General features: G+C 38.9%; 1 protein-coding gene across 3 annotated transcripts in view; it reads left to right on the plus strand.

The window, feature by feature from the left end:
- cacna2d3a (calcium channel, voltage-dependent, alpha 2/delta subunit 3a) overlaps positions 1-24284 on the plus strand; it is a 190267-nt gene that overhangs the window by 21160 nt on the left and 144823 nt on the right. For all 3 annotated transcript variants that reach the window (XM_084721164.1, XM_084721162.1, XM_084721163.1), the window contains one exon: positions 188-269. In XM_084721164.1, coding sequence (XP_084577290.1) covers positions 222-269 — 48 coding nt within the window. In that variant the 5' untranslated portion in view covers positions 188-221. The remainder of the gene's footprint in view (positions 1-187; positions 270-24284) is intronic.

Consider the following 24284-nt stretch of genomic DNA (forward strand, 5'->3'; position numbering starts at 1 on the left):
CACTCTGGTTGCATATCAAGTATAAAATATAAAATCGGCAGGGTTGTTGCAAAATCTGTGAAACACAGACTAGTCAGTGTGTTAACTGCTCTAAGTTGTGGTCTATTCTATGGTAATACATTTAAAAAAAAAATGTTTTTTTCATTTGTCTCAGTGTGCTCTCACTCTCACTCTCTGCTGTCTACAGGGTGAAGCTTTGGGCTTCAGCATTTGGTGGGGAGATGAAGTCCATCTCTGCAAAGTACTCTGGCTCCCAGCTGCTACAGAAGGTGAGCAGTTTTATTGTCTGGTGTCAAATTGAAAGTACTACCTGGAACCTGAAAAGTCTTACAATATTATTCAAATGTCTCCACATGACTGAACTTGAGCAGGATTTTCTTGTGGGCACTTTGACTCTGGCAAAATTTTGAGTAGAAGAGATTTTATTTTAAAAAGGAGCTTCACTATCCTTGAAATACACTACGTTTATTATTCAAAAGCATTTTTATGCCATTCCAGTGGGTGAGTACTCACAGGGACACACACCGTATTACAGATATTTTTTGCACAGCTGAAATCATGTGATACTGTGTGTAAAGTAACTGTTTATTTAAAAGCTTAAAGCTACCTTTTAAAATTGCCGTCAGAGAGGAAATGACTGCTGTTGAGTAATTTTTTGAGTTGAGAGAAATGTCACTCTTCATCTCTTAAACTGCAGGACCTGTGCTTTTTAGCCACTTGAGAATCGGTAATGCATGTCGACTAGGTAGGCACAGATTTGAAAGCTTATTCAGAACATGTGCCTTTTAAATGAGTGTCCAATTCTCGAGCACTCTGGCAGATGCATTCTCACACACACACACACACACACACACTAATATACTCTCCTGAAAGCACATTTTTTCGCTAAGCAACTGAATGTTTCTCACATTTGTAACACCCCCTTACCTCTTTTCGTACCTCTCTGCAGTCTGCTCCCATCCCTCTTCCACTCTGCTTTGTGGCATTAATGCGAGATTTGAGTGTGATGGAATGCAAATTTTCCTAATGGAGGGTCAGTTGATGAAGCATGAGTCAAAACCTGCTAATGGATAGCTGGTGGATAAAGGGCCAAGCTGGAGCTAACCTCTCGGCGGGTGCACACACACAGTGTTGTGCTTGGGGCCAGCAGGTCGGGGCCCATGGTGGATTCAGAAGAAACACTGTGGCGTGTGGCTGTAGTTTGGTATCACACAGGCCAGCAGAGATCTAATGTGATTCACAACCAGGACCTGTGACTGTTGCTTAGACTGGGTTGCACCAAACAAGATTTAGTTTAAGATGAGTTCTAATCAGAGTTCGGCAAAACTAGGTTTAAATTGAGTAAATTGAGTTTTAAAATTAAGCAGAGCTCTGTTGCACAATTAAAACTAATCTCTGTTCGGTAAATCCAAGTTTAGTGATGAAAACTGAATTCAAAGTTTAAATTAGACTTTAATCAATATATCAAAATTAAAATAAATAAATAAATAAATAAATAGTAAAATTGAGTGCTGTCAAGACCTCGTGAGTAAAAAGGAGGAGGGAAATCCTAGTCTATACCAAATGTTACATTGTTTGCTAGCTAACTAAAAAGTAAAAAAAAAATCTTGCATTGTTTGCTAAATAGCTAAAAACGTTTAAGAAAAAAAATCTTATATTACTTACTAGCTAGCTAAAAAGTTTACTAAATCTTACAGTGTGAGCTAGCTGAGACGTTAATTGGGCTACTTGTGATGACTTGGCAGAAAAGCTCTAATTTGCCCTCCTTTGAGAGGCAACGCATCATTAAACTCAAATGGGTCAAGTTTGTACCTTAACTTTCTTTGAGGAACTCTGTCTCAAAAAGGCAGCCATTTTAAAAGTTTAACCCCATCAAGTCTATGTTTAAAGATAAGACTGGATCAAAATTTAATTTTGATCAAATTTAATTTAGGTTTATGGTAAAAACTAAACTAAGGGTTATAGTTTAAATATAATCTTTCTTAATTTTAAGCTAATTTAAAAATTTGTTACAAAAACAAAGCTTAAAGTTAAATAATTTAATCTGGTTTAGAAATGAATTCTTGTTGGTGCTTTATACATGAACCCTATGCATGAGTCCACACATACAGAATCACACACACAAACACACACGCATAAAAGTGTGGACATGACCACACACTGCATATTCACATACACAGTCAGTCACATAGACACATATAGGGTCCTATAGTGTGGATTTCATCAGCCGCTCAGAAGGCAGAGGAGAGGTGTTATCTTTTTTGACAGGATAAAAACTGTTCCCCCCTCTCATCTTTTTCTGCCTCCAAAAAGGAGATAACCCTCCCACAGAGTGACGACCTCTTTATGAAATGCAAATGAAGGCCGCAGGGTTAATTGAGCAAAGAAAAGACTGGAGACCTCTTTGTGTGAAAAGTGCATCTTTCACCCCAAACTGGTAGGCTATGTTACTGGATGGTATCGTCGGATGTGCTCACATGCATTCACTTGCAGGCTTTGGCAACGTGGTACAGTCTGTCCTGTATGTTGTGCTTTATTGTGTGTTTGACCGGTACAGTCTGGTAGCTCTTGTCCAGAAAAGCTGAGGAGGGACCACAGTTCCCCCGAAGGCACATATGCTTTTAAATAGGCAGAGAGAATGAGGGATGTACACTGTTGTGCATAGAGAGGAGGATGGTACTAAAGAGAAAGGACCAAGCCTTGTGTGTGTGTGTGTGTGTGTGTGTGTTTGTGTTTGTTTCCCCTGGGCACAGGACAGATGGACTCAGTCTCTCTTCAGTTATCTCACTGACCCTAGCGTAACAAGACTCCCTTGGAAATAACCATACCGCTGCATGAGTCTCATACACACACACAAATAAACTATCCCCCAATTTCACCTGTTATGTTACGTTTTATATAAAAACTATTTTGTACCATCAAACCAAAGCATTATAAATTGTTTAATTTGTAGAAAATATCTTAAAAATACTTGAAAATTTTACACACACACATATATATGTATACATACTATATTATATGTCTGTATGTATATGTGTGTGTGTATATGTATATGTACACACACACACACACATACACACAAACTGCCTATCCAAAAATAATTAATATGTTTCAACTGGCAACAAGTTGATTAACCCTAACTGATTTCAGAAGGGTCAAATTATTGGCCTGCATCAAACAAAGAAAAGGACTAAGGAGATTGCTGAAACTACTAAAATTGAGTTAAGAACTGTCCAACGCATTATTAAAACTTGGAAAGTTAGTGGTGAACCATCATCTTCGAGGAAGAAATGTGGTTGGAAAAAAATCTTGAATGATGGTGATTGGAGATCACTTAAACGTTGGTGAAATCAGATCATAAAAAATCAGCAGTAGAACTCACGGCTTTGTTTAATAGTGAAAGTAAGAGCATTTCCATAAACACAATGTGAAGAGTGCAACAGCTGTGTAGCCTGAAGAAAATCACTTATCAGTGAGGCTAATCGGAAAAAAAGGCTTCAGTTTGCTACAGAGCATAAAGAGAGCATTGGACTCTGGAGCAATGAAAAAAGGTCATGTGGTCTGACGAGTCCAGATTTACCCTGTTCCAGAGGGACGGGCACATCAGGGTAAGAAGAGAGGTGGATGAAGTGATGCTCCCATCATGCCTAGTGCCTACTGTACAAGCCTATGGGGGCAGTGTTATGATCTGGGGTTTCTTCAGTTGGTCAGGTCGAGGTTCAGCAACATTATGTGCCCAAAAAATGAGGTCAGCTCACTACCTGAATGTACTGAATGACCAGGTTTCTCCATCAGTGGATTTCTTCTTGTATAATGGCACAGGCATATTCCAAGGTGACAAATTGTGAAAGAGTGGTTCAGGGAGCATGAGACATAATTTTCACACATGGATTGACCACCACAGAGTCCAGACCTTAACCCCATTGAAAATCTTTGGGATGTGCTGGAGAGAAGACTCTCCTGTCATCAATACAAGATCCTCAGGAAAAATTAATACAGCTCTGGACAGAAATAAGCATGATGCCATGATGAATATGAGCTAAAGGCGGTCCAACAAAATTATTAGTGTGTGACTTTTTTTTGTCCAGGTGTATGGTGTATGTACACCATCTTTTTACGATGAAACATTATGTTGGACAATGCACAAATCCAATCTGTACAGTAAAAAAATAATCTTTTGTCAAGCAGTCATGGATGAATTTCTTTACTGTTTTAAAGTCTTGCACCTGCTGTGGCTCATGCTGTTACTTTGTTCCAAGTTAAAATTCTGCAGTTCACATTTCATACTTCCTTTGTATCCACTCTGCATTAATTTGACTTCCAATTTTGTTATCTTCAATGAGGAATATTCTTTAAAAAGTGCAAAATTGTGTTTAATCATAATTGATAACATAAAACCATGCAATGAATTACTTAATTCTTTTTAATTGACTGACAGTCCTAATCCAAATTCATTAGTAGCTCAATTTAATATTCTCATAGATAATTCATTAAGATTTTTAAGTAATTTCAGTCAGAATGAAAACAGGGTTGTAGGATCAATTCTGAGCAGACATTACTTGAAATAGACAATGAATTTATTGTATGACTCTTAAGTTGTAAAATAATAGAATTCCCAGAAGGACCTACGGTACATCAATGATAGAAATCTAAATATTTGAAAATTATGAATGGCTTTTTGTCAAATAAAAGGACTTCAGAATGTAACATCTTTTTTGCCTCTCCTGTCCTGATCTGTCCTCCCTTCCCACGCCACAGCCCACTTCCTGTATCCATCGGAAACAGCTCTTGTTTCAAGGTTATACCAGTCAGGGCGTGTGTGTGTGTGTGTGTGTGTGTGTGTGTGGTGTGTGTGTGTGTGTGTGTGTGTGCACGCCCACTTGTGTGTCCCTGAAGAAGTAAAAAAAAAACAACCATGATCAATAACGGCTTCAATTTGTTACACAAATTACATGTGAGCAGTATTCTCATCACTGTATGCACAAATAAAATACACTGTGCACTACTGTCTACACTGTATATACACACTCATGCACATATACGAAAAACAGGAGACTTCTGCTCGAGACACATTAAACATCTCCCACTGATAGTTCGAATTAGCTCTGTGTGTTTTACCCTCTTCACTGCTATTCTGTTGAAATCTTTAATTTCATGTATCATTGAGCAACCTGTCTATATGAGCCAGACTGGCTGTGATGGCTGTGTGTGTGTGTGCATGTGTTGTTGGCTAGCTGGACTAGTTTTCACCTCACTGATGTTATGGCTTTCTGGAATCAAAGCAGTGGGACATTATGCCACGCTGAAATAACTTCAAGCCTCTTGGTAATGGAAGATACAAGACAAATGATCATTGTGTGGGATCGCCACCGCGGCTGTCTTGAAAGTCATCCTTGCACGTCTGCTTTCCTATTTTTAAAAGCATAAACAGTACCTGAGGGTGAGGAATAGGCAGCAGAAGTATGTGCTTGCGGCATGTGTGTGTTAAGTTTGCATACACGCCGCCTCTCTTACACTCAGAGGCGCATACACTGAGCAAAAGAGCAGAGGATGATAGGAAGGTGTAATGATGTGTGACAAGAGTATGCTGGAATCGATTTGCTTGGATGGGGAGGAAGAGTGTGTGTTGGGGTGTATGTGTGTGTGTGTGCGTGTGTGTGTGTGTGTGCGCGCGCCATACCATTCTGCTTTACTACAGCGAGCCACTCACATGTCCGCTGACAATATTCCTAAAGAATGAGTCAAAGAAGACGGAGTGGAGTGGTTTCTCAGAAAGAAGCGGTGGATGAAAAATATATACCAGTATTAGAGTCGTCCAGTGAAGTGGAAAAAGGCTTAGACGGAGACACACAACATGCAAATGCTGAGTACAGAGAGAAAGAGTTACAGAGAGAATGTCCTTAAATTTGTATTCACTGATATCGCCAGTCATCAGCTTTTGCTACAAAATATTTTTTTGGTAACAATAAGTGTCTGAAATAGAATGAATGTATAAATATCACGCTGTGCTTCAAACCCTTTCAATCAAACTTCATTTGCAAAGCATCTCATAAAAATTAGTGCATAAAAAAGCTTATGTTTTGCTTGTTGTTTGGCATTATCTAATGGGCTTCAGCGGGATCAGTGTATTTTGTCTCACGTGATAAGTTAAATGGTTTCACAAACCTTACAAGGCTTTTCTCGATCCTTTTGCTTAAGAATTCAAATTAAATGCTCTGACAAATCTGTCAAATTATGATAGGCTTAAACTATTTCAATCAAACTTTATTTTGCAAATCATCTTTTTTACAGATTAGTACAGAAAACAGCTTATTTTTTTGCTTAACACCAGTCTATTTTGCTTGATAGCAGTTTATTTGACATTATCTAATGGGTTTCAGTGAGATCAGTGTATTTTGTCTCACATGATGGGTTAAGTGATTTACACACAACACAGCGTGATGTTTTGATCTATTGGAGACCGTTCTACAAGACTTATTTCACAAAACCGTAATTTAATTTTTCTACAGAAGGCAGTTTCATGTTTGTCTGTTTTAGAAAAAAAAAGATCTATTTTTGCTCTGAATATGTATTTTAGTCACACTAACCAGATTTAAGAGCATGACTAATTGTCTAATTCTGAAGTGGAAATGATTATGCATTTCAGTTTTTCACGTTCATTTAAAATTAATTACATATTTGGATGACAACAGTGGAAGAATGACTCTTGCTGTGTGCAGAACTGCAATATGAGTTTTTTTATATTTTCCACTCAGTAGTCACATTAAACAGCACTAAAAGTTTAGATTTGATTTGGCATTCCTTTTTTAAGTTCACAAATGTCATGCATTTGTACAAATTTATATAGTTTTAGAGCCTTATATATTTTTTTATACAAATTGTCCTTTACAAAAAAGAAAGTTAGGAAAGTGTTTCATTTATGTTAGCCATATATTATTTGTTAAAGATACCTATATTGGGCTCATATACTGTACATATAAGAGTCTATGCACACTGCTGTAGCTACCAGTTGGGACTGGAGTCCACAGTATTGCTTTGGCAAATGTGTGAATTTTAATTATCTGAGGATGACCTTACACTCTACAAATACCCACAAATTACAACAGATAAATAAAAATGAAATATTATTTCTCCACTATAATTACATTTTTGGAGAAGGCATCCATATAGTCCTGTGGCGAGATATATTATCAGAAAGCTTAACATTCTTTTCGGTGGCAAAATTTCTTATGGGGCTGGAGGAGTGCTGGAGGAGTTTAGAATACCTCAACACTAGAAATTTTTCTATGTTCTTATTATCATTATTATCATTGTTGGTATTATGTGTAAGGTTACTTGAGGATGAAGTAAATCACATAGCACTTAGTAAATAGTACATAGTAAAAGAGCAAAAAATGTACAAAAATGCATTCAATTTAAATGTATTCCAAAGGAATTGATTTAAACTGTTGGTTTAGTGGAGTACAAACTGCTTTGGCAACTCTATTAGTGTTTTTGAAAAACTTGGAACTTGATAGAACCATTATATTACTAATTAATTAATTAAATCATTGGTGGTACAACATTTCAGCTAAGGGGTTAAAAGTGTATTAACACATATTTATAATCAATAAAAACATCTTGCTACAGAATCTGGATCGATACGTGGATTGGTGTGTCAGGCCGACATTCTATGAGTGAATTACGTCAGTATCAACCAGTGATGCATGATGTGAATTTTTTTTTTTTTTTACATTAACTGATAATTACCTGCTTCTCGTGACAAATACAGATGTGATAACCAATAATTTCACATTTATGTTTTCAAAACAAGTTCATATAACCTGTAGTTTATGCACACCTGAGGATAAGAAAGGCTCAGATGTAGTGAGGATTACTTAATATTCCATTGGTCTGACCAAACCAAATCTAACTGACATCACTATTCAACAAAAACAAAGAACTGCTCTGATTCTTCAAGTGTTCATTTATTTTCTCTAGTTAAGTCTATCGAAAAAACTTCACAAACATACAGTGGCTTTTAAAGAGCATTTTGCCTCAGAATCAAAATGAAATGCTTTGACAACATCTGTTAAATCAGATTTTATTATAGCTGGAATAATAAATGTTGAAATTATTCTGCTCTGAAATGTATACATTCATCCATAGAATACATACATAAACACAATGATGACTCAAATGTGGTTATAAAACCGGATAATTTACGGTTATCAATAAACTTTATTGTCCAAAATGACATCAGGGCACTGAAACAGTAAACTTGCACTGGTATTTCAATATTGTTTTATTCATTTATAAATAACTATAAATAATAAAAAACACAAATAGCATACCAGACAAAATATATGTTGATACTGATATAGCTTTGATAGGCCAATACAGGCTGATAATTTATTGGCACAGATATTTAACATACATCCTTAGTATCGGATCGATCCTAACTATAGGCTGTATGGAAGCTGCATGTGTTTCAGCCTGGTGGAAACAAATATGATGAAAATAGCAGCTTGCAGCAGTGGTGAAACCTGAGTTTTAGGCTGCTCAGATGTTACAATAAGTTCTTCTTTTGGTCCATAAAAAAATGAAAATTGTACACTCAGACTTATTGAAGAAGTTTGACCTGTATATCTTTTTGCCCTCTATTTGCCTTTTTTGCCCTATGGATGACATTGTATATCTGTCTGTGTGTGAGTGTGTGTGTGCGCGTGTGTGTGTGAATGTCTGTATGGAAGTGGAGGAGGGAACTGTGTGTGATGATGGTGCCAATCTGCTGCCAAGGGTGGGTGATGGCTGAGGCGTTCCAGTGTAACAGTGTGTCAGCGAGGGGGAGACGGCTGCAGATTAGATTTAGCTTTGGGAAAATTGAATAGCTGTCAGGTTTGGTTCAGCATGGCTGGCGATGAGGTGAGGGAAGGGGGTGTGTAGGGGTGTGTACTGATGACTGTCCCTCTTTCCCTAACCTCCCCTAACCCTCCCATCTCTTCTCCTGCTCCTCACTCCCCTCCCTCTCTTGTTCTCATTGACCAAAGCATGATCTTGCTAAATTTGATTCCTCCACTGTTCGTAGAGGGGATGGGGAAGAGAACGAGGTGTGTGTGCGTGTGTGTGCCTGTGTGTGTGTGCGTGTGCATTAGGGAGGGAGAAAACGGGCGAGGAAAGAAGGAGGAATGTCGTGTCACAGAGTTAATTACAGCGTTAGCAGGCGGGAGTGCAGCCTGTGCTGCTATCCTTTCATGTCCTAGCAGGCCAGCTTTAGCCAACACAGCCACTCACTCATACTGTAATTAGTGCTTTGTTGGTGAGAAAAGCATGAGAAAAGCCACTGTGAATCAAACACCCTGCCTTTACTGTAGAGAGCTCAGGAGCAGGGAGCGGGGCCCTTTGCTACCGGATTAAAGAACTTAAATTCTTAAAGAGCACAACTGCTGACGCTGTGTTTGTGGGCTTAGGAAATCAAGTGTCTTTTGATGGCTTGTTGTGCAGTTTAACTCTTTGATTTATCCCCAATCGCTCGAACTAAGTTCATTTGCCAGTGTGGAAAGTGTTTGATTTAGTAGTTAATTTGTATTTGTAAGAAACTTGATTTTTCTTTCCAGTTCCTGAAGTTTCTGGTGTAGATACACACATACACTCCTGTATCACCAAGAGTGGACTATAATTCTACACCCACGAAGTGTGGACTCCTGTTTCAGGTAATTTTTAAAGAAACAAAACATAGAACATTTAATGTCAAGGTCTTTATAAGGACATAAGGCCGTAATATTACTGCAACTGTAATTTTTAAATTTTTTTTCCCTAAAAAAATAGCAACATGGAACTTGCGTCATTGAGTGATGTCAACCTATCAAAGAGGGGACCTACCCACTGAATGATTAATTATTTATCACAATGAACTCCTTTGTCTCTTTCAAAAATAGATTATTTAACCTTTCAACTTACTAGCTATTCATGTTATCGAAAAAAAGATAATCTAAAAATGTGCAAGTCATAAAGGAGACAATTTCCTGTAGCTAACGGTCAAAACAGAAGCATATCACGAGCCCGAATTCGGCTCAGTAGTCGTGCCCCCCCGAGGTTCTGTGAAAACTTTGGCACCCAATGCCCACTAGGTGGCACTCTCACAGCAAGTATTGCATACTGTATGTTGGCAACCATGGCTCGTATTAACATGAAAACTGAAGTAGTTGCGCATACCTCCCAGTGGGTCCATACAGACTTACTGCCACCAATGGGCCTGTGCTACTGGATTAAAGAATGGCTTGTTGTGTGGTTTAACTCTTTGATTTATCCCCAATCTTTCATTTAATAATTTCAAAAATGGAAAATTCAACTTTTCAACTAACTATTCAACTTATCAAAAAAAGGGATAATCCAAAAATGCACCAGTTATAAAGAAGATAATTTCCTGTAGCTAGCAGTCAAAACAGTAGGCATATGATGAACCGTAACTTGGCTCAGTAGTTGCACATGCTCCCTGAGGGTCTGTACAAACTTTGCCGCCAATTGGCCTTTTGCTACCAGATTAAAGAACTTCCGTTCTTAAAGAGCACAGCTGCTGACACTGTGTTTGTAGGCTTAGAAAATCAAGTGTCTTTTGATGGCTTGTTGTGCGGTTTAACTCTTTGATTGATCCGCAATCTCTCTGACTCATTTGCCGGCGTGGGAAGTGTTTGATTTAGTAGTTAATTTGTGATGTGTTGAGGAAGTTGATTTTTCTTTCCAGTTCCTGAAGTTTCTGCAGAACACACACACATGCACACACACACACACACACACACACACACAATGTTTGCATACAGTGTGTGTGTGTGCTGTTAGAATGATGAATGTGAACACTGAAGACAAATATCCACTGTCATCTGTCATCTGCTGTTCACGTCTGGCTCTGCCTCTGTTGGCCTGCAGATAAAGAGCATCTCACCGTGGCTGTACTCTGGACATTAATGGACACACACAAGTGTACAAGCACATGCACTCTCACAGATTTCTATAATTATGACAGATAGTTCACCTGGTGTGCTCCAGACTCGATTGCATGCAGAGAGTAAACATTAGGCAACTTGGTAAAGGGGCGGGTCTAGTACTATTAAGCACATTAACGTGTGCGGTATTGTGTGAAGGACTGTCTGTGACTTGCTGATGTCCACATCAATCATCCATGCCGCTTGTTTGGGTCCACCCTGCGTGCTGTAGGTAAAGATGGTCCGCATAAAACAATATGCTGAACAGAAGAGAGGACATCAAAGCCATAACAGCTGCTCCATCAATCACAAATACCTCCTTAAATGTCCTAAACCTCTGCATGCTCAGATAATTCTCATTTAAATGTTATGCTCAGAATTAAAGGGATAGTTTGGATTGGTTCATGTAGGCAAAAGATATTTTATCCAGTTTAAAAAAGCGCTATAGTTTTGCTACATTTAGAATGTTTTGGTTTTGAGAAATATTTGGCTTACATATATAAAGGTGAGATTATTGTGAGATTATTTGAAGTGGGGTTGAAGCAGAGAGGGGCGCCAGCACAGTAGGTAACCAGTGAACTGTTGTGAACAGGGTCAGCAACACTTCAGCCACTTAATTAAAGGCCCATTTAAATGTTCTATATCACTTCAGGTGTACGCTATATTTAGAATATTTTCACTGCTTTACTTTCCCATCAGACAGCCTTTACTGGTGAAAATGTTCTAAATATAGCTTACACTTAAACCGATATTGATATTTTTTTAAGTGGCTAAAATACCTTTTGTTGCTGACCCATTCCACAGTACATTACTTCCGTGCTGATACTCCTCTCTGCTTGTCCTAACTGAGGGTTTGTTGACTGGTTGGTTGAATGGCATCTACTGTAGCTAATACACTGACTTTCAATAAGTATTTTACACAACACCACTTACAATAATCTGAACTGTCCCTTTAAATATCCTCTTTCTTTTGTCTTACTTCACTTCCTTTCACTTTGTCTCTGTATTACCTTCAACCTCTCCGTCAACTCTACGCTCAACATTTTCACCCATGTGTTTTTGCGCCCTTGTGCCTCCCCCAATTATTTCTCTCTCTCTCTCTCTCTCTCTCTCTCTCTCTCTCTCTCTCTCTCTCTCTCTCCCTCACTCTCTCTCCCCTTCCCTCTCTACATCTCCCCTCATCTCCCTCCATCCCCCTGCTTTAATAATGGATAGGATGCAGCTACGGCACTAAAGAATACATGGGAGGGGATCTTGGGACACACCGGTGTTTGGAGCAAGTGTTGATGCCCACACCCTCAAAAAATAGTTCCGCTGGCCTAGCACAATGTCATGCACTCTCTGCACTCTCGGGCGGCCTCAATATGTGTCCCAGGTCACCCCCCTCTGCCTCTACATTAACTCTGCCAACATACGCACACACTCTCACAAACACACACTTAGTTTGGCTGTACTTTGTCTGGAGCCCTGCACTGCGCCCCATTTGCACAACACTTCTCATAGACTGTGAGAGTGCTGCCAAATCCAGCTCCGTTGGACAGCAGTGGCCCCTCCTCCTGACGACCTTCACCTGCACTTGCTATCATCTCACACAAACACACACAGGATTGAGGAATACAGTTATGCATAAACAGCAATGGGAAGCACACACACATGCACTTTAGTTAGCCTTTCCCTTTTACTTACTGAACAACCGCTCCTTCAGTGCACATTATAAAACATTTGTCACTCACATCGGTCTATATTTTAGTTTCCTTTTGTGTCTGCTTCACATGCAATGTAATGCATTTACTGGCTGGAGGCCTGTGCTGGCTAATGTGCAGATGACACTGTGGTAATGCTGAGCACTGAGTAAGTGACAAACGATTACTTAGACACAGAGGATCGGGATCAATGTTGAAGCCTATTGATTACATGGTGTTGTTGGCATGTGCGGTAACAAAGACAGATACTGTACTGTGTGGAAAGTAAGAAGTCCACATTTAGTCCACAGGCAGGAACTGTTGCTTTTTCTATCATTTTGAAGCTATTTTTTAACTGTGCACAGCAGATTTGATGTTTTAGTCCTCAATTACATAGCCTGTGAGTCATTCGTTGGTCACAACTTGGTTCAACTTAATTCTGGAATCACCAAAGTTTAATTTATTGCTGCCTGTGCTTTTGGGTGTGTGATGAAAGTCTTAGTGGGAATATTAAGTTTGAATTGTTATATTTTGTTGTAACTAGACCTGATCATAGACTGTATATAAAGATTGACTTTGTGTCTCTACTTCCTCCTGCTGTGCAAAAACGAAGTCAAAATATCCCAGGTTTGACCCAAGCACTGGTGATGTCATTTGGGACCTGGGTGTGCACAGTAGTGATCAGGGTTGGAAGTGCAGTATCACTGTCCCACCCATACACCTGGCCGACTCAATTATTAGTAGGGCTCAGATGTGAGTACCACAAAAATCTGTTGCCCCAAAACATGTAAAGCTGACTTTTTGTCATAATCTTGTCATTTTGAATGGCTTGATTTATGTTTTTTAAATCATTTCAAGTTGATTTAGAAAACACCATCAGCTCTGTGATCAACTCAAACTAAAACTGGCCAGCTGTTTTTGGCTAACAACAATCAATGAGTGGCCTATTTATACTGACTGAAAATGCAGCTCCACGGAAAATCAATAAACTTTCAATAACAAGATGCAAGATGATGCTTGTGTAAAGGGAGGGTTACCGTTAATTACTGTCAATGGGCTTTGTTGTTTATGCCGCTAAGTGTTTACTCAGTCAATTTTTTCCTGTGTGAAAACCCAGGAAATTTTTTTCAAGCCAATAGACATATATGCAACAGCTGATAATAACAACAGTGTGTTAAAGAGCATCTGAGAAAAACTACTCCTCACAAAGGGCCATGCTGGGTTACACACTTGTCAGCAAAGAACAAATAGTTGTAGTGGGCATCTAGAGCCCAAAGTTGGTGATGAAAGAGTGAAAAAATGGCTGATACATTCCAGCATCTGCACAGTGAGCTGATAGTACTCAGACTTTTGTAACCAGTGACACTTCATGAAATAGTCCTGCTGGGGCACAATAGTGAAAGCTCATAGTGGTCATGTGGTGTGTGGAATGATATTTGGCACTCTTACAGCTGTGAAAACGGTCCTTTATTTGAATGCCACAGCCTTTCTTAACACATATTGCTACTTTTTTCAAATAGTCACAAAGCGTGCACCATCTCAGGTTTGTTCTGGGAGTGTGATAGAGAAGACAGTTTACTTCATTGAACTGCACAGTTTCAGAATTTCAGCCGCCAGTTCGCTCCTCTGAGATGATGCAGAACTATAAGTTCATGGCATGAATGGGACACCAGAGGATCATGATGTTATTGAGTCAATGGGCTATGATCTCAGTGGAATTTGTATTATCTTGAACCTAAGCTTTAAAGCTGTGGTGGGCAGTTTATGTTTTTTGGTGTTATTGTACAAGAATTCCATTATAACGGGATGTTTTTTTTTTTACAGTCACAGGCTGGTGTTGTAATTAATTCTGGAGAAAGATAGTTGACTCTTGAGTGTCATTCTCAAGTTGTCAAATATTGATGTTTTGGATTGGTGGCTCTGGTAACAGAGCTCCTACTTGATAGGCCAAGACTGATATACTGGCCGATATTAGCTTGTGGCAGATATATTGGTCTGGTGTATATGTCAGCAGGTGATTTCAGTACAGAAATGTGTATTTAAGTTGGTTTGAGTATCAACATTGTTTTTTTATGTTTAATAAAATACTATCAATTACACAACCCCGAATTTGGTCAGTCGAATTGGATTTGGCTGTTCAATGCAAATATTTGACCTTTCCCTCCTTTCTTTTCATATACACCATCAATACTTTATTGAATTACCACATTTTTGAATGAGATTCGGTGGGACGTGCAGGGTGACAGCAACTGCGGGTGGGAAATGGGATGAAGCATCTCCCCATTAAGAGAGATGCCAACATACATACGTATTAACGCACGAGGCACAGCAGTATAACTTCAATGATTATTTAAACCCTTGCTCATAATCTAATGTTAATTAATGTGTTCTTATATACATCCAAAGTGATTTGCTGTTCGTATTTTTTAACCTATTCCATTATGAACCGGATGCAAGTTGTAGTTTACACTTAATGTTCTACATTTACTTCAAATTGTTCAATATATTTATATGCTCATTTCAACTTCATTGTGTCTACTGATAAATGTTTTGCGGTTCTCAAAAGTATTCTTCTCAATATTAGGAAGTACATTCAGTCCCTCCTTTTCTTTGTGAGCCATTTAAAGCAAACTCAAATGAAACTGCAGGCCAAAAAGTGTAACTTCCCATAATAAATCTCCACTTGCAAGGATGAATATTACCTTTATACATCCACTGCAATGTTTTGCTCTCTCTTTCCACTTTCACGCTGGCTGCTGCTAGAATCAATTTGAGATTGTGAGAATGTATGGAGAGGAATAGGGAAGCAGCAGGCCACATTGTACATGCCGCTAAGCATGAAAAATGTTTTCCACGACTCCACTGAAACCAACTGAATGCAGGCAACTACAGATAGACTGTGGACTATTAATCAGTTCCGTGTGAACAGATTAGACCTGCTCTTGGTGCTATTATGTTTTTTGCGAGGTGAATTATGGCTGTATGAAAGAAAAAGTGGAGTGGAGATAGTACAGTTCTTGCTTCTTAAGTTTTGAAAGGGAAAGACTGCATTTGCTTTATAACAGAATTATTTTCATGCTGGCATCCATGGCATCAGCCAGTGTGTGTGTGTGCGTCTGTGTGTCTGTGTAGGTAGGGGGTACACGGTGATGGCAAGGCATGTGAGGACATTGAAAGATGGTGGTCATTAAAGAGAGCAGGGATTTGGCACCCACTCTGAGGGGCAATGGTGCATACCCAACAGACGCAGTGCACCCTGGGACAAACTCCTAAGCGTGGCTACCAGCTACGCCATAAGGCCTTGTGTGTGTGTTTCGCGTTAGTGTACAGCTGTTATTCTACTGTTCCTCTCAATAGCCCTCAGGCAGCTGTTAAACACTCTATCACTGCAGAAGCACTTACACACATGCACACACGCACTCAGGAGCTGCGGGTGGATTAATTGTGTTGAGGAGTGAAATGGTTGAGGTGTGTAAGTGGTTTCAATTATGCTGAAATAAAACAGAGCAATATGGTTTGCATGGGGTTAAATCTGTTTGCTAGTCTCGCTATACCAGAGAATTGGAGATCACGCCACCTACCAATCGTCAGGGGATTTTGTAAATGCAAGGTAGTTGGTAGAATGGCAGTGAATACGGCAGCCAGCAAACCTACTTCACTTGCATTTTTTCTCAAGGACACACCTTACCAGACACAATGGTCTTCCATTATATTCTTCAGTACACTGTGAGAGAAAAAAAAGTTGAGAAAACTCATAATTTCAAGGCAACTGCCTTCACTAGATTTTTGAGTTTTGGGCTCAAAACTTCAAAAAACTATTGAAGCAAATTGCCTTGAAATTTTGTTTGCTTGAGTTTTTCATTTTTGCAGTGAGCACATGATGTCATAGCTCTAATATGAGAGGCCACCCCAAAACAATTATTTAAAATGATTTATTTTTAACTCTTCATTGATTCCACCTAGTTTTAGCAACAAAAGCTGGGAAATTTCCCCAGTCTCTATTGACTGAAGTGTTTAGACATACTAGTTAATAATAGTAATAGTTTTAATAGTTTTGTTTTTTTTTGTACGATTCTTGTTCTCGGCTATTAGGGAGTGCTACTGACCTAATGCAAATAGAAACAGAATTCAGTTGTCACCTCCAAGAGTTCCTAGCAGGATGTGACTGACAGTTTATTGGACCAATAGAAGTACAGAAGAGCTATTAAAGGGCAAAATGCCACATCTTTTCTCACAGAAAGACTGTCCATGAAGTAGTGATTTTTTTTGCTTCTTTGTTTTTATGAGAGATTTGAAAAAGACATACTTAGTTATGGCGTATTGATAATACCTGACAAATTATACGTTACACAAAGGCAAACCACCGTTGTTGGTTGGTCCCTAACCGTAACCCCAACCCACTTTGGTCCTGACTGAAATATGTCAATGACCATTGGGCAGAGGACTGCCATGAAATTTTGGTCCACAGAGGATGAAGCCTCTTGACTCTGGTGATCCACTGACTTCTCTGAAGTGCAACCATGAGGTTGACAGTTGTGGTTTTAAGTGAAATAGCTAACAATAACCAAACAAACAAGTGGATGGATTGCCATGGAATTTGTTACAAATGTTCGTGCTCCCCTCAAACTTTTTACATTTGTCCTCATGAACACATTACAAGTCACTGAGATGTCTTGAGGAATGAGCGTTAAAATGACACAATATTGGATTATGTTCCTTTCAGTGCTGTTAATTGTGTTTTTAGTGGCAGTATTTGAGACCTTCCAAGTCCTTTCAATGCTTCAACCAAATAATAAACTATGCAAAGATGGCCTCCTGCTATGTCTTTTATTTTCATTGTTTCACGATTTTGCTGGGTTAGAACTCAAGATTTAACTGTTTTTGCCTCAGTCTGACCCAAGTCCAAGATATCTCAGTCTACAACTTTGCTCTTTATTGAATCAGTTTGGGTCAGCTTTATTGAGTATTTACACACAGATGTTGAGGGATGAAAATCTATCACTCCCCTCAGACACTGAACATGTTTTATTCCACTTTATGGTTCCCCACTATGTTCCACATTTTAGTTGTAAATGAAACAATTTACTGTTTTCAACAGTCAATCCTGACTTTAGTTTCTTGATGATAACACATTTACAGCTGCTGTCACTGCTGTCACCACGCTGAAAAACAGGGAACCAGCGTGTAGCAGTGATGATAAAGAAAGACTCATAGGATCATTATTTAGCTGTTGTTATCTGTCTAGATGTAACAGAGCGTTAATCAATCAAAGCAGAGATATTTGGAACATTGTTATTAAGCTCGACAGAAGCCAGAATTCGCTTGTCTTTCATTGTGAACCATCATCATTTTAATTAAGTTGTTTAAAAAAAATCTGTGTATTTGTCGGACTTGTTTGTATGTTCAACAGGTGCTTTATAATGCCTTAGAGTGTGACTTCGCAGAGCAAAAACGAAGACCAGATCTATTTGTTTTATAAGAAAAAAAAATTGAGACCAGGCTGCCAACTGTTAGTCATATCACAATCTGGTGTCCTGCTCCGACTTTTTCGGCCTCTCGCTGTGGGTCTGACCATGTGGTAGATGTCTCGGGTCGAGCGACGGACCTTTTCCCAGTTCACTTCTTACGGCGCAGTCTATTTCCTATCAGGAGCTGCCCTCTTCTCACCGCATGATTGAGTGGTCTCTCAAAACTGTGTGTGCCTGCACGTGTCCTCACAACCCTCCCCATTCATTCACCGCACATTGATCTGACTTTGAGACATCTCCGCGTTGTGATCAATACTATACTCGCCCCCACTGATGGATTGCATTATGGTGAACGGAGCAGCAATGAAGGTGTGGTCAGTCAGGCAAGAAGAGTTTATGATCCTTGAGTTTTATTTGTATTTAAAGATGTCTTGTTTTTATATCTGTGTGATTAGCATTTACACTAAGTGTTTAATTTACATTTTGTCTGTGTGAGTGTGTGTGTTTTACAATTCGCGGGGAGTGTCTCTGTGCCACCAGATACGGGACTCAGACCAACATGCTTTTGAGGCAGGGAGGACAAGCGTGAAATTAATTGTTCCACTTCATCTCCGGCCAGCGCTCCTCTTTTGAGGGAACAATTTGTCGGCTGGCATACAAGGGAGGGTATGAAAGGAGGAGGGCACAGCAACGATTTGGCGTTCCTGGGAGATCCTGTGATCCAGCAGTGATTTCCTGCTGTGGATTTGGGCTGACGCTCCCGTCCCCCGCCCAAGTAACAGACTCAGAGTGTTTCACAGGAGGCGGAATGCAACATCAGTCAAAGTGCAATTGTTTCAGACAGTCTCTCAGCCTCGCATTCTGTTTTCCCCTCCTTTCTGCACGCTGATGCACACTCAGTAGTGGCCCGGTGACACTGTTGCAGAAAGCAGAATTAACTTCGACCACGTGATGCCTCTGGGTCCTACCTTTTCTCTTTTTCTCTCCTCACCTCCGTTCCTGTCCCTTGTCCCTCCTCCTCGTCCTCCCCGAGCTACGTTGGCTGTAATTACAAACATGGCTTTAGGAAATCCGTGGCCCTTTTATATGAAATGATGACACTGCAAGACATTTGTCCTCCTGAACATGTTTTAGGAGAATAGATGCTCTGTCGGCACTGTCCGCAAAAGGATGTAGCTTGCATTAATAAAAAACATACAAGCACCTGAAAGCACACACGCAGAGAAAGTGCACTTCATCCAAAAGGGAAATGACTTCTCATCTTTGGATTTCTCTCTGTCCTGGGAATTGGTTGAAAAATTCAAGGTCTGCGTCTGACATACCCATATTAAGTGTTGTATTTTATAATGATATAATAGAAAAGATTAAATTGATATATACATTGGGTTGCAAATTAGACTGTTTCATGTCAGCTAGAGTTAAAACGTTGTGTATCTTTGTGAGGACATCATTGACATAGGGGGGTATTTTAGACGTGCAGTGGAAGTAGACACATAAAGAAAATGTAGTAAGTAAAAGTAACAAGATGACAATCCAAAAATACACTATGACAAGTAAAAATCTATTCTATATTATATTATTGTCCTCTCAGCTATGTCCTATCAGTATTTCAATGTCCAACCATTTATTTAATATGAGGTAGATTTTATACAATTGTCTGCATAAAAAGTTATCAGAGGAGTGTCCTCAGTCCAGACATGTTACACGTTTCAAGTGCAACACTGCAGGTTCACAGAACTCAAACAGAACTGGAACAGAACTAGAGATATCAAATATGAATCAAGATTCTCACCTTAAACATTTTCAGAAACACATTTTAGTGTTCTGTTTAGCTGTAATTTGAGAATGTTTGTCACCAAGTCGCCATTTTTTCTTGCAAAAATGAACTGAGAGATTCCAGGCTAGGCCAAAAATGCTTTACAACTTAAGGATTATTTCTATAATTGATATATCTGTTGATTATTTTCTCAATTAATCGTTTAGTTGTTTGGTCCATAAAATGTCATAAAATGGTAAAGAAAAAAAAATGTCTTAACAGTGTCTCCCAAAGGCAAAGATGATGTCCTCAAATAATAAATGTTATTTATTTAAATGTCTTGTTTTGACCATAACCGAAAGATATTCAGTTTACTGTCATAGAAGAGTAAAGAAACCAGAAAAGATTCACATTTGAGAAGCTGAAATCAGAGAAAACATTTTTGTATTTCAAAATGCCTCAAAATGATTCATGGATTATTGAAATAGTTGGTGATTAATTTAATAGTTGATTAATAATCAATTAATCATTGCAGCTGTGCTTTACAGCATAATTGTTTTACATTAGGGTTGAGTGATTTAAAATGTTATTTTGACACACATTTTGCCTTTAACAAATATTGTGCTGCTTGCAGTTTGAAAATTGTGATTTACATAAAGGTCTGGGACGATACACTAATCTCCTGATTCGATATTATAACAATACTTTGGTGCAGATTCATATATATTGTAATTCGTTATTATGATTTATTGTGATTTTTGTTACCTTTTTTAACACTAGACTTGAAAAGTTGAATCATACACTTTGGGAGACTATATATTATGAGTCATATTTCCAAAAACAATGCACATCACATGTCAATCAGTCTTTGAGTTTGAATTACACAGCATCATTGCAATACTGCACATATAAGTATACTTTCTGAAAAACAAAAAAAAACTTTTGCTCCTCCTCCTCATCAAGCTGGTCTCATGAGAAAATAAAAAATAAAATAAGATGTTAGGCCAAAATGAATAGAGCCCCTGAAAACTGCACACCTGAACCTTTAAATGAACATCTTTCACATATTAAACTGAACTTTGAAACTGTTATTTTAAAACCCTGCACTAATAAAGTAAATAAAGTGGTAAATAATGTACAATATAGTGAATAAAAGCATATACTTTTTTTAAAAGTAAACTGCTACATAGCTGTTTCTGCTCGTCAAGTACTGAACAATAAATAAACTAAAACCTAAATACATGTCCTGCCCTCTCCTGGCATGCATCGTCTCTTCCAAGCAGTAGCGGTATTTTGACTTTGAATTTTGACCCTTTGAGTTTGCTGTAGCTGGTCAGTGTGGAGTGTTTTAATGTATTTCATTTAATGTTGCAAACACTGTGATTTAAGGCTACACCATAACTTTACAAAATTTCACTCAGTAACATATGAATGACAGATGCTGATCCTTAATATTGATCTTTATGAGTAGACATTGAATTGAGTTTGTAAATGCCATTTATAGATGGATGACAGAAAGAAGTAAATATTTTGAGAAGAAGTGGTGCTGAAAAGAGTGATAGAGTCCCTCATATTCCAGTTCAGTTCTTCCCTTTTTTGTCACGTTTTTCTTCATCTTTAATTTTTTTTCCGTACTGTGTTGTGGTTGATTGTCAGTTTATTGAAGGAACTTTTTTAGGTTTTGTTAGAAAGTTTGTCACAGACACTAGAAACTTTCTGTGTTTTTTGTGCCACATGTTTGCTCATTTCAAGGGCTCGGTACATCAGAGACTCTGTTAAGTGGACTTATTGGTCTCTGTGTCCCTGTGTTGTCTCTCCTCATTTCCTCCCACACACATACACACACACACACACGCATTCAAAGGCTTCTCTGAGCCATGTCTCTTTTGTTCATCAAACCAGACTCGTCCACAAGCAGGCACACAAGCACATTAAATAAACAGGGATGCTTTTTGTGAATGAAAACCAAATAACGCAGCATGAATGAGGCAGGATACTAAAACACACAGACTTGTAATTCAGGGTTGTATGCTTGCCTTCTTGGCTCATGCTTTTGCCTCTTACTGCTTTCGAGCAAATTAACTAATAAAATCAGTAACACTTCATATTTTTCATGATTTTATAATTATTTATGAATCATGATTTGCCCATTTGACATTTTAACATGCAGATATGCAGAGCAAGAAATTCAATAATTAATGAAGAAGAATGAAATAAGATAGACAGAACATTGCCCTCAGTAGAGTGCAGATCCCTGACAGGCAACAGATGGTGAAGCACCTACTGCAATGCAACCACAACTGGCAGATACAACCGGCAGAGATTTGCAAAGTTCATTAACATGACCCCACATATGTTGTCTCCAGCTGAGACAAGATTTCAAATTAAAGCAGTTGCTGATCACTTGCGGCCCCGAGCAGCCATTTATAATAAGAGTGAAAAGTCAGTTGTCATATTCACACTTGAGAGTGGATGCTTGTACCAAGTTTGAAGAAATTTCCTCCAAGCTTCCTGAGATATCAGTTTCACATGAATTGGAAGGACTTGAGGTCACACTGACCTTGACCTTTTACCTTTGACAAAATCTGATCAGTTCATTCTTATATCTAAGTGGTCATTTGTTCCGAGTGTGAAGAAATTTCCTCCAGGCATTTTTGAGATATCGTATTCACAAGAATGGGATGACCTGAAAACATACCTGTCGTTACAGCGGCCATCAGTTTTGAGCCATACAAAATCACAGAGGTCCTTCAGCATACCGTCATGAATGTGCACAAAATACATTAGGTGGATCCGTCCAGTAGTATGCAAAATTTAATAATAATAAGTGAGGCATCCGATGAGTAAGATTTATATGTTTATGTCTGTGCGCAGATTTTATGAGTGTGAACAAACATTTTTTACCTGCTAATGTTATTGTGTGTGTGAGAGAGAGACAAAGCGAGGGAGGGAGAGATTCAAACAGCTGTGAGAGTGGGCCGAGGTAAAGTGGGCTCTGGTGACGCGTAAAATGAGCTGGGATTTGGGGGATTGGGGTCTTAGTGTGAAATGAAGTTTTTCCCCTTCATTAATCACTTTATTATCAAACCCCAAGGAAATGACATACAGATACAAAAACATACAGTATTATGTTATTCACAAATCTAACTACTAACACTTCATTATGACCAACAAATGGACACAGTGCTTATGTTATCCTGTCAATAACAGAAAAAATGTGTGAGATGCCCTCTTCCATATGTATATTTTAGATCTACTGTACACTCATCGTAATATTTATTGAGTTTTGTCTGAATATGTGTGTGTGTGTGTGTGTGTGTGTGTGTACATGCAGGCTTCTGTGAGCTAAAGTGCAGCCTGGATGTGGGGATTCTAGCCTCTGATTGTTGTCCCACAGTCAGAACACAGTGTGTAGGAGAGAGATTAGCAGCATCAGCTCATTCATATGATGCGGCACAGCAGAGGGGTGAGGGGAAGAGAGGGATTGAGTTACCACAGACTATACAGGATGTGTCACCACTGCTTGTCTCTGTCCTTACTTTTCATGAGGTAGCCTTACCACCTAATACACAGTATATCTTGCAAGGGGAGAAATGCATCTGTGACTGGACTGTAATTTTGTTCATGGGTGCCCACAGTTTGATTTAGAGTAGCACTGTTTGGGATTCAACCTCTAGCTGTTCCTTTGGAGCTGCTCTGCAGTAAAGAAACAAGGACTGGTTGTAGAGGGCACCTTCAGGGTGTGACTGTATACTGTATGCAAACATGCTACAAACACTCCCAGAGGCTGCTCTCAATCACATCAGTTGGTTTTATGTTTTGCGTGTCTGTGAGGGCCCATAAGGGTAATTGTGATGTAAATTTCATCATCAGGAGGTTGTATGTGTAGGCTCTTTGTGGACATCCATGTACCCCCAGTTTGTTGTCACCCCACGGACTTGTCTATCAGCCATCACAGATGCCGTACTGGCCCTGTGTGGATCATGTCCTCCAAGCAGTATGGCTACCATGTGGACTGCTATGTTATTGAACTGCAAATACGGAGCTGATATTTCAATCTTTATTTTCTGATTTGGTTTGTTTTTATGGGGATATGCAGTAAAACCCAGAGCAGACTTTCTGAGTTGTCTTTCTTTTGTGAGTGTGAACTGGACTGGACTGAACTGTTTCGGTACTCAGCACAGCGTGTCTTTCCAATGTGGCTTTCTAGGACAATGTTTCTAGAAAGACACATTGCTGTTGAGTTTTTTAAATGTTATTTTCCAGTCCATTGTATTGTATTGGAGTGGCAGCAGAAATCTCACAACCTTAAAGTGAACAACCAATAAAGCAGCTAAACTGGCACGTAAAATGTTTGAAAACGATACCAATGGGTTGTAAAAAAAAAATGGAACAGCTTTTTCTTTGGCTGAGGAAA

This window comes from Lutjanus erythropterus, chromosome 6 (genome assembly GCF_056507025.1).
Source record: "Lutjanus erythropterus isolate fLutEry1 chromosome 6, fLutEry1.hap2, whole genome shotgun sequence".
Classification (NCBI taxonomy): Eukaryota; Metazoa; Chordata; class Actinopteri; order Lutjaniformes; family Lutjanidae; genus Lutjanus; species Lutjanus erythropterus.